Source organism: Rhinopithecus roxellana, chromosome 13, assembly GCF_007565055.1.
Source record: "Rhinopithecus roxellana isolate Shanxi Qingling chromosome 13, ASM756505v1, whole genome shotgun sequence".
Classification (NCBI taxonomy): Eukaryota; Metazoa; Chordata; class Mammalia; order Primates; family Cercopithecidae; genus Rhinopithecus; species Rhinopithecus roxellana.
The window spans coordinates 118,997,247-119,008,726 of record NC_044561.1 but is presented as its reverse complement, the minus strand read 5'-3'; the positions used below and the strand labels follow the sequence as shown (position 1 = coordinate 119,008,726).

The window sequence follows — 11,480 nt, the reverse complement described above, 5'->3', positions numbered from 1 at the left end:
ATAGATGAGCAAAGAGAGTGGTTTCTTTGAATGGAATCTGCTCCTGGTGAAGATGCTGTGAACATGGTTGGAATGATGACAAAGGATTCAGAATATTGCACAAACTTAGATAAACCAGCAGCACAGTTTGAGAGGACTGACCGAAATTTTGAAAGAAGTTCTATTGTGTGTGAAATGCTATGAAACAGCATTGCATGCTATGGAGAAATCTTCCTTGAGAGGATCAATCAGTTGATGTGGCAAACATCATTGTTGTCTTATTTTAATAAATTGCCACAGCCACCCCAACCCACAGCAACCACCACCCTGATCAGTCAACAACCATCAACATTGAGGGAAGACCCTCCACCAGCAAAAAGATGATGACTTGTTGAAGGCTCAGATAATCACTCGCAATTGAGTAATAAAGTATTTTAAAATTATGGTATGCACATTATTTTTTATACATAATGTTTTTGAACACTTGACAGACTAGGGCATACCTTTTTAATATTTTAATAAGTAATAATGAAATTCATCATAAGAAAACTATTAGAAACTGTTTAGAATGTGAGAGGTACAGTTGTATACTAAAACATACACAGATATTGTATCAGAAGTTTGCAAATTTGACTAGCTGTTTCAGAGAAACAACTTTCAACTATTAAATATTTCATTTTCTAGTTTAAATACATTTATAAATAAAAGACTTCAGGCAAACATACTTTTCATATGCACTGGGAAACCAAAAAGTGTACGTGGCTCACTTTATTGCAATATTATCTTTATTGTGGCAGCCTGAAACCGAACCTGCAATATCTCCCAGGTATGCCTGTATCCTGAGAAGAATTTTATATTGACATCTCCTGTCACTGTGTATAATATTACTGCAGACAGGCTTTGAGAGAAGGTTTACCCCTTGGAAGTCCCTGCCTCATGCCCACTTGACTGTTCTCTTTTCTAATGAGCTGGTGATGTCCAAATCATGTGTATTGTGTGCCCAATATAATGCCCTTCCCTGACATTTGGTGAGCAAATCCCTCTGCACCTCAACCAACAAGCTCATGGCAAGAACTTGGTGCTGGATATGGTCACGTCACTTCCTTCATTTGCTAGGTGGTCATCTACTTTTTCTAAAATTCTTCCTATTCAGTCTCTTTTTAGCTACATAAAAGTCAGAGGGCATTTGCTGGGAGATCATGGTATGATTTTATTGGTAAAAGAAAATCAATACTGAGAAAGACGGAATGTTAAATGGGACAGACAAGATGTCAAAGGTCAATGTAGACTGTTTCCAACTTCCTACGTATGAATGGACTGAGAAGTATTTGCGAAAGACCTTGGGGACATGTAATTTGGGTCTTCTGGGGGTGGCCTGAGCTGCAATTCAGGTACACAATGTTCTTCCCAGCTTATCAGAAGATCCCACCTGCATCTAAGAAAATTGAGTACGTCTGGATGGGTGAATATCAAGGGAAAGAATCTGTGATACAGCCAACATGTAGTTTCTGGGTAGAAATTAAAAATTGGTCACAACCAAAATCGCCATTAAGTTCCTGGCCTTTGAACATTGTTTTTCTGCTCTTCTGCCCCCAGTTCGAGCCCCACTTCAAACAACTTCATAATAAGAGGCTGGACAAAAGAGCTGTCAGTCAGTTACTACAGACACTCAACTCAGACACCTTCAGAGGTAGGTGGGGATAAAGGTCTTGATACATGAGCTTCTATGTGTGGCTTGCTTGGAATAATTCCTAACCCAGATGGTGTTACTATTCCTGTGAGGTAGGGATTATTGTCGCTTTTGTTCAAATAAGAAAATTGAGAGGGGGTGACATGAGCTGTCTGAGGTTCCATAGGTAAAAGGGACAGAAACAAAATAAGATTTCAGCATTCCTGACACTAAATCTAGCACACTCTCCTCTTTAACATTATCTGGAAAGCCCAGGATCCCACATTTGGTGGAGAGCAGTAGTTCTGTGTCTTTCTGATCCTGGGTGTCTTTGAATTGTCCTGCAGTTTGTCTCAGGATGACCAAAGAAATCACAGCACTCTGTATATGAGAAGTTGAGAAGTACCCAGCCTGGGCATAATGATGTTTCTCTTGTCTGGGATCATTTAGTACACTTGGGAGTGTGCAAAAAGGGGACTAGGCATCCTCAGATTCCTGAATACCTTTAAGGGGCAAGGGGCAAGTAAGAAATTAAGAAAACTAGAGTAAGAATGAGGCCGTGTGAATGAACAGATTTCAAAGCCCTGGAAAACTTAGGTCTGGGGTGGTATTTTGGAATACAAAGAAACAGCCTCATGGAACCCAGTGCTTTGGATTTATGGTGTTCCTGTCACTGTATATCAGTATTCCTCCTTCTTTATGCAAAGGGCTGGTACCAGGAATCCAGAGGCCTACTGAAATCCATGCCCACTTTCACCCAGTTACCTCATCCCTCACATCCCCAGCTATAAGCAGATAACAGAGTATCTCCATGGTTCACCTGTCTTGCCATGTGCTGGTATATTCACATAATCAGAAGAACACTCTGAGGTTCTCAAGGACTCAGGCTCAAGGAATGGGTATCTTACCATTGCTAGCTAGAAGAGCAGGAGACTAGGGAGAGAAAGGAAAGGAGAAGCAGAATCCCTTAAATTGCAGAAGATCAGATATTTGGGGTGGGCAGGGGGAGGGGTGGTTCTACTCTTAAATGCTTATTCCTGCTCTTCAAGCTTCTCCATTAAGAACCTGTGTCTCTACCAGCTTACCTAAGCATTACTCAATGAAGTTGCCAAGTTAAGTTGTTGTTGCTCTTGCCTCTGCTCAAATCTCTTAAAAACGATTGCCTAAAAGTCAATACATCTAATGACATGTGCCTAAAACTTGTATTTTTCACCTTCCAAATTTCACAGAAGCTAAGAGGAGAATACATTTTCAAAGCCTCCTTTGAAAAATTCAGCACGTTTAAAATTTTTCTAGTATTACCCCTGTTTTTGAGCAGAGTCATTTTGGTGGATTCATCTAGAGCAGCATTGTTCAGTAGAACTTTCTGTGATGATGGAAGTGCTCCGTCCCTGAGAAATAAGGAATATTAAATAGGACACACAAGAAGTCAAAGGTTGATATAAACTGTTCCCATCGTCCCATGTATGAATGGATTGAGACGCATCAGAGAAAGACTTTGGGGACAATAGCCACTAACTACATGTGGCCACTGAATACTTGAAATGACTGGAAACTGAATTTTGATTTAATTTAATGAGTTTAAATAGTCATATGTGGCCAGTGGCTACCACACTGGACAGCACAGAGAAATCTCTTTTGCTTCAATGAAAACTTCTGAACAAATATAAAGACTTTCAGGCAGAGGGAAAATCACTGCCTTGTTACATGCAATTCATGTCAGAATTTTATCCTTTTCTTTGACTCTTGTTTCCCTTCCTATTTGGTTCTAGAAAGGTAGAGCAACAGATAGAGAATGAGGGGGGTAGATGGGAGAAGGCTGGGAAGTTTCAGTTGTAATTAGGCTCCTTTTCCACTCTTCTGTTACTTATAGTTCAAATTTTTCTCTTTTCTAATTATAGTGGCTTAAACACTTGAAAATAATGTTAAAAAGTAGGCCTAACAGTGCATATCTTTTTTTCCTATTTCTAATTTCAATGGGAGTACTTTCAGTTTTATAATGTGGAATGCTGGCTTTTGGATTGCAATAGTTACATTGTTGCAGTGTTAAGAAAATGTCTATCTATTCCATGTTATTAAGATTTTTCTGCTGTTCCCATACTCCAGTTCCCCTTACCCCTCAGGTGTCACTCAGCTGCAGGCTATTTTATTTTCTTCCATTTCTTTATTTTTCTCCTTACCACTGATTACCATCTATGCATTTCCTTATATTGTTTAACTAGAATGCCAGCTGTATGAATGGGGGAATCTTCGTCCGTTTTGTTCACCACTATACTCCAATACCTAGAACTTGGAATATAGTTAGGCACTTAATAAGTACTTACTAAGTGAATGAACTCTCCCCTTCTCCCTCCACACACAGAGGCATAGATTCTAAGCAGATTAAAATGTTAAGTGTAAAAAAAAGTAAAAAGAAAACAATTGTAATTGAAAATAGTTTTCAAATATCTAGAGGAGGATATTCTGAGCTTAATGCCGACAGTTAACATTTATGAAGTGTATACTATATTCCAGGTCCTATGCTTAGTGTTTCATACATATTATTTAATCTTCCCAATGACCCTATGAGATGAGTATTGATATTTTTTCTGTAATATGGATGGGGAAAACCAGGCTCTGGGGATTATGTGACTGGCCCAGTTTCCACGGCTAGAAGTTGGTGGGGTTAGGATTCTAGTTCAAGCCTATCTGACTCCGGAGCCCATGTTCTTTCCTCTGTAAAATATCCATCAGCAAATAGTGTGGTGATGAAAATTACCTTTGTATAGCCTAGAGTAGAACAAGGGGGTGGAGAGACATGCATTTGATATCCAGTAGGTGGAAATGTAACCTAACCCTTAGTGAGAAAAATGTGGCGGCAATTATCCAAAGTCTGGGAAAGACAATGTCTTTTGCCTAGAAATCTTTCTTCATTAACTCATGCTATAAAAATAACAATATATGTACCAAAGCTTTAACTATAAGGAGGTTCATCAGAACATTTTTATAACAAGAAGAAATTGACACTATTCAGGTCTTGATGATATGAGGAAACGATAATATTTATGGCTGAATTCTTGTCACGACTTATATGATGTGAGCATATTTTTGCCTCCCTGTATATTTTATTCAGAATTGTTAGTTTATTTCCTTGCTTCTTCAGGAAAATTTAGGTAGGGCTCCACAAATTTTATGTGATTCTCCAGTCATGAAACATCTTCTCAATATAATAAGTTAAATGTCCAGGTCCATGAAATTAGTCACAACTCCATAAATTGTTCAAAACTATGGATTCCTCCCTCCTTCAGAAGCTCCAGTTATGGAACAGGATGTGGTGAATCTCTTTCCCCCGCCGCCCGCCCCCTGCTCTGGCTCTTTGTAATTCTATTCCTTTCCTCCACCCACTCCGGACTAAAGCAAGTTTCTGTCTCCTAGGGATAGAGGGAGGATGAACCAATAAGAGGAGTAGGAAAGTTCTTGTATAATATATATTATCATAAGCTGGTTCTGTGCTTCTGGTCTTGACTCTTTCATGGGAGATTTCAAGGGTTCATTGGAGACATCAAATGTCGTCTGGCCATTTACAGTTCAGATAGTTCGTAAATTAGAGCCCTTTTCTCTGCTACTACAGGCCACTTTGGCCAGATTTAAAGTCACCCTTTAAAGTCTTCAGTCATGATTCAAACACAAGTCTACTGTGTTCCCACAGACTTCTGGGATCACATAGCAAGCTCAATGAGTAGTATCATAAAACCTTTTTTTTCAACTTGGAATTAGAAGGCAGCATTCTGGGTTTCATGAGCAAAGCTTTTTACCAATAAAATCTTTGAAATCTTCTCTACAATTCCTCCAACTTTGGACCATCTTAGTGCATTAAAGTTTTGAGTCCCCTAACGGTTCTCAGCTATCATCTTTTCTCAAGTCCTGTTAGCTGTCTGTAATTCCCTCTTGTTTTGTGTTTTTTTTTTTTTTTTTTTTTTTTTTTTTTTTTTTTTTTTTTGAGGCGGAGTCTCGCTCTGTCGCCCGGACTGGAGTGCAGTGGCCAGATCTCAGCTCACTGCAAGCTCCGCCTCCCGGGTTTACGCCATTCTCCTGCCTCAGCCTCCCGAGTAGCTGGGACTACAGGCGCCCGCCACCTCGCCCGGCTAGTTTTTTTTTGTATTTTTAGTAGAGACGGGGTTTCACCGTGTTAGCCAGGATGGTCTCGATCTCCTGACCTCGTGATCCGCCCGTCTCGGCCTCCCAAAGTGTAATTCCCTCTTAAGTTGCTTTAGTGCCTTTTGTCTTAGGATCTTCACTAAAACTTCTTTATATCATCATGTTACATATGCTTTGAAATAAAATATCAGGACACTGATGTGTCCAATTTCATAAAAATAATGACTACAACATAAAAGTGTAGACATATATTGATTATCTCTAGATGGTGGAATTATTAATGCTTATTTATTTCCTCTTTGTATTTTTTGTTTTACAAATTGTATAATCTGAAGATTTATTGTTTTTAATCAGAAAGGAGCAATTCATTTTAAAAAGAAGTAAGTTTGCAAAGGAAGGGGTATGTAATATGAGATGAGAAGAAACCTGGGGAAGTCACTGGCTAGCCTGGGAATTAGTTGGTATGCTACTGGGTACTAGAAAGGGAAAGAACAACATGATAGTCATAAGCACTTTCCCCCTGTTGCTTATCCTATTCTCCTCAATCCATTTTCTACCTCTAGCAGCACTGGGAAAAGACTTGTCTTCTGCCAGAACGTAACCCAAACACACACAGAGACCACCATGAAGCCCTGGATTCTTCTACTCATCATGTTCATCTCTGGAGTTGTGATGCTTTTGCCTGTGTTGGGAAGCCTCTGGACCAGAGATCCCCGTGGGTGGTGTGAAAAGGGAGGGGGTGCTCTGCCCAGTTCTGGGATGTCTATCGTAGCTGATTCAGGGTCTGCATTTCAAGAATCAGCCTTTAAAGGATCTCTCCCTAAGTAGAGATATTCAAGCAAGATTAGGTTAGATATTCCCAATGCCTTTAAGTTTTCTCTCTCAGCTCTGAAAGCAACCCTAGGTATGTGAAAAGGGAACATATCTTTTGTCTCTATTACATCAGTTAGCAGGAAATAATATTTTCCAATGTCAGACCAGTAGAGGAAAAACCAACACAGAGCTTCCCTCCAAGCCCATATTTTCAGAACCTTTGTGCCTCAGTTGGGTGAGCCTTTGATGAATGACAAAAGGGTAATATTTAACACGTTAATTTAGTTGGAGGGGAAGAGTCTTTTAGAACATGAAAAATGGAAAAGACAAATAAAGGATCCTTAGTGGGTCAAAGTTTGGGTTCATACGATAAGAAAATGTGGACAACAAAGGCACTGAGCAGGAGGGTTGTGGGCCAGAGAAATAAATGAAATTTATGGAGAGACTGACGGCTTAGGTGGCATCATCAGGGAAACAATAGAAGGGGAGAAAAATGGCCGGGCACGGTGGCTCAGACCTGTAATCCCAGCACTTTGGGAGGCCGAGGTGGGCAGATCACAAGGTCAGGGGTTCGAGACTGCCCAGCCAACATGGTGAAACCCCGTCTCTATTAAGATACAAAAAATTAGCCAGGCATGATGGCATGCTCCTGTAATCCCAGCTACTTGGGAGGCTGAGGCAGGAGAATTGCTTGATCTTGGGAAGTGGAGGTTGCAGTGAGCCGAGATTGTGCCATTGCACCCCAGCCTGGGCAACAGGGAAGACTGTCTCAAAAAAAGAAAAAAAAAAAAAAAAAAAGGGGGAGAAAAACAAGTTTCTATTCTCCCTTGGTTCAGTTTCCCATTCTGCAAATTGGCTATGGAAGTTGGAGTTAGAGGATATTGCAGGCCCTGAAATCTAAGGTTACATGAGAATAAATTTGGTGGTTGGTGTCATATATGGTCAGGGTGTCCCAGGTCCTATCTTTAGAGTCTGAAATGCTGTAGGGACATGTAGATGGAGGAACACAGGCTGTGCAAGGATGGTGTTGTGACAAGACACTGGTTATATACTTTGAGGAAGGGATTTTCTTGGTAGCCAGAGAAATACTTTGTGACTTGGAGCTCAAGTTTCAGAAGGGATTGTTAAGCTTAAAAAGGGTTTCTTGTCTGAGTTGTGAATAGATGGACCCTGCTAACTTCTTCCATCTCAGTTCTAGACATGATAAGAGAAACTGAGCAGTGCTGGGTACAGCCTCCATATAAGTACTGTGAGAAAAGGTGTACTAAAATAAGGACCTGTATACGTCCAAATCATACATGCTGCTGGACCTACTGTGGAAACATCTGCTTAGACAATGAGTGAGTTGGTTGTGGTGGGAAGGCTAGGGCCTGGGCATGCTTCATCACTGCTCCTTACCCACTATTCCAAAGACTACAGCCACCCAAATCCTGATTAAAGAAACAGGCAGCAAAAGACAATGTCCTCCTATCTCCAAACCTAGGCTGCTCCTCACTGCAAAATAAACCAAGACACCGACATGAGGTCCTCTACTTTTTTCTTCACTCTTATTCAGTTCCCTTTGCTTCCCTCAAAACATCACCCATAAGTTCATACATCCCTCCTTTATCCAAAGTTCCAATTATTGACCACTTAGTTGGGCCTCTCCACGGGCTCTCTACTCTCAGCCAGGCCCAAGAAGACCTCGTATTTATCTGTCTGTTCAGTTGGCAAACTTCCTGGGGGAAATTGCTTAAAAGTGGGTAACTTCTGATTTAACAGAAAAATTGCTGTCCTTTTTATCTGGGGCCCAGGGTGCTATTAATTTTAGAAATGGATTTCTCCCAGGATTCCTGACTTTTGATTAACTTTTCTCTTCTAGAGAGCCCCTTAAATCAATGCTAAACCCCTAGATTCTATTGGTTGATCACTACTGTGGGCTGAAGGATGAACATCTGGTCTAAGAAGAGTGCTGCCTAATTCCTTCTTGGGACACCCACTGGTTCTAGCTAGTAACCTTTCTGCTATTTCCTTGACCTCTTTACCCTGAAGCTTTTGTCAAATAAATTGCTACAGCAACCTCAGGGCTCTGCGTATTTTTTTCTTTTTCTTTTTCTTTTTTTAGTGTTTTAATTTATTATTATTATTATTATACTTTAAGTTCTAGGGTACATGTGCATAACGTGCAGGTTTGTTACATATGTATACTTGTGCCATGTTGGTGTGCAGCGCCCATCAACTCGTCATTTACATCAGGTATAACTCGCAATGCAATCCCTCCCCCTTCCCCCCTCCCCCCTCCCCGTGATAGGCCCCGGTGGGCTCTGCGTATTTTTTAAAAAATTCCTCCCTATGACTTAATTTCTCTCATTGTAATCCTCAGCAGTCCCAACAGTTGTTCCCATTCAATCATGAGCAGAGGTGCCCAATTCTGCCTTCCCAGTTAGACCCATGAATGAACCAGTTTGGTTAATTGCTAGAGCAAATATTCAAGTAGATTTATACAAATCTCATGGGGTTAATACAGTTAACCCATGAGAGGTTATTCTCATTCACAATGCATTTCACTAGGGTGGTCAGTGGGCAGTTATCCCTGCCGTAATTCAAGGAATGTAGCTCCTTAAATCTGTAGCTTTGTCATCTCCCAGGGGCTTCTCTACTGGTTCCTCTATATCCAACCAGCAGTAGGGAAAGAAAGGCATCATGCGGGCTGACACAGAAGCTTTTAAAGGGCTAGGCCTAGAAGCAAAGTTTATTGTTTTAATCCATATTCCATTGACCATAATATAGTCACATGGTCCCACATATTTGCAAAGGAGATTGGGAAATGTAATCTAGCTATTTTCTCAAGAAGAACAGAAAATGGGATTTGGCAAGTACTTGGCAATCTGTGACCTGTCTACTCATGCAAAGCCAGACTCCTCAACACAGACCCAAGACCCTGGCCTCCATATCACCCTGTCCAATGAAACAACTATCACTCCAGTAAGAAGATAATGTATCCTGTCATTAGAGAAAGCATTTATGCCTTCCAGGTTGGTACCATGAGCTTCCAGAATGGACTCTGCCTTCTGCCTTCTGTCATACCTAATCCCCTTTTATTCCTGCCAGGTCAGTTCTGTCTACCTGGAAATTTTACCTGAGTAATATTACTCATATCCTGTGATTTCAGGTAATGCAGGGAAGACTTTCTTGCCCATACTGTTTCCCCAGATTATGTGAAAATTTTCACCATTTTTCATTAGTCTCTTGATCATTTTTAAAATGTAACTTCCCCTGAATGAGGAGATCACAGTGCTCCCACTATACTTCCAGTCATGTGTTTCTCCCTGGGGCAGAGGATCAAATATGCTTACCTAGACAGATGGGTCAGAATGTCACATCTGTCAACTTTGTAGCCCAAGGAAAGGCTATACAGCTTTAGAGAATATGATACAGCAACGACTAAGGCCAGGCAAGGGACTAGGGCCTAACAGATTGTTAGTTAGGACCTTAGAGCTCTGTGGAATGAAAAGGGACAATAGTTCAGGATCTCAGGGGCTCAGGTGAACATCTTTCACAAGTGGAGCTTTGTCCTGATATTGAGAAAGAGATTGGACTTAGAGCTCTTTAGAGTAAAGAAGTTTATTCCTTCCTGACAAAAAGTAGAGACAAATAAAAGGTTAGGGAATCCCTAAATGAAGGGCTAGGAAAAGAACCAGTTATCCTCTTGGATAACCTACTTAGACCTTATGTCTCTTTCATACATTCATCTGCCAAGCCTGGGTCATGAGAGGAGGAAGGGAGAGAAGTTGCTTGACCAACATTAGCAAAAGAGTAATTGTCACAGATAAGTGGAAGGAGATCAAAGGGATCAGTAAAATGCAGCCATACGAAGAGCACAACCACATAGACATATACACAATGGCTGTGGATTATATACACTGAGAGCCAACTAAGCTTTCAGCCATGCTACTGAAGAAGATATGAAGCCCAAATTGCTTTTCTTTGTCAGGGTGGCTAATGTTAGTAAATGTCAGATAGAATTTTTGGGGAAAGAATATCAGAATCCTTGTTATTAAAACTGAAGTGGTTATAAATCCTGAAACTGTCACCTGTGACTATAACCCATCACTTCTGTCTAGTGGCATAAAGTATATATGCCAATGAGTCATTATAGAAGACACCTCTTAGTAACCCACCCAAATTCCCTTTACTGGTGTGTGCACTTATCTCAGAGCTCCTGCAAATGTTGTGGTTAATAATGTACATCGGGAACCTTCTCCAGAGAATAGTCTTTGGTTGATGGGAGTTACCTCAACCAGAAATGCCTGCCTCTGGGGGCAGTGTATGCCTAATACAGAGAAACAGAAACTGGCACCTTGTCCAATATTCTGACTTTTTTCAGGGCTGCCTAATGGACTGGTTTTCGTCTCACCAGGCTGAAAGCACTGATAGAAGAATCAGCAAATTCAAAGAACACATCATGACTTGTTCTTTAGCTAGTCAAAGGTGAATACAGAAAAAAGAATGAAAAAGAGTGAAGAAAGACTAAGGGCTTTATGGGGCACAATCAAATAGATCAATATATGTATTATGGGAATACCAGAATAAGGAGAGAGAGAGAAAATAGTATAAAGCTTACTTCAAAAAATAATGTCTGAGGCCGGGCACAGTGGCAATGTCTGAGGCTGGGCATGGTGTCTCATGCCTGTAATCCAAGCACTTTGGGAGGCCAAGGTGGGTGGATCACAAGGTCAAGAGATCGAGACCAACCTCACCAACATGGTGACACCCTATCTCTACTAAAAATACAAAAATTAGCTGGGTGTGGTGGTGCGTGCCTGCAGTCCCAGCTACCTGGGAGGCTGAGGCAGGAGAATCACTTGAACCCAGGAGGCGGATGTTGCAGTGAGCCAAGATC

The 11,480-nt window shown here is 40.9% G+C and overlaps 1 protein-coding gene across 1 annotated transcript; it reads left to right on the top strand.

Annotated features, from left to right (window-relative positions):
- The first annotated feature begins 1,624 nt into the window (after positions 1-1,624).
- On the top strand, positions 1,625-8,659 carry WFDC9 (WAP four-disulfide core domain 9). Its single transcript, XM_010384222.1, has 4 exons — positions 1,625-1,669; positions 6,352-6,500; positions 7,791-7,938; positions 8,460-8,659. The coding sequence occupies exons 2-4, from the start codon at positions 6,410-6,412 to the stop codon at positions 8,488-8,490; spliced, it is 270 nt and encodes an 89-aa protein (XP_010382524.1). The 5' UTR covers positions 1,625-1,669; positions 6,352-6,409; the 3' UTR covers positions 8,491-8,659.
- The last annotated feature ends 2,821 nt before the right edge of the window (positions 8,660-11,480 follow it).

Bases quoted from the DNA above. Each gene is read 5' to 3' on its own strand.
- WFDC9 (XM_010384222.1), top strand. From the start codon at position 6,410: ATGAAGCCCTGGATTCTTCTACTCATCATGTTCATCTCTGGAGTTGTG. The intron at 6,501-7,790 runs GTGGGTGGTGTG...CTTCCATCTCAG, and splicing joins CCTCTGGACCAGAGATCCCC to TTCTAGACATGATAAGAGAA. The intron at 7,939-8,459 runs GTGAGTTGGTTG...TTTCTCTTCTAG, and splicing joins AACATCTGCTTAGACAATGA to AGAGCCCCTTAAATCAATGC.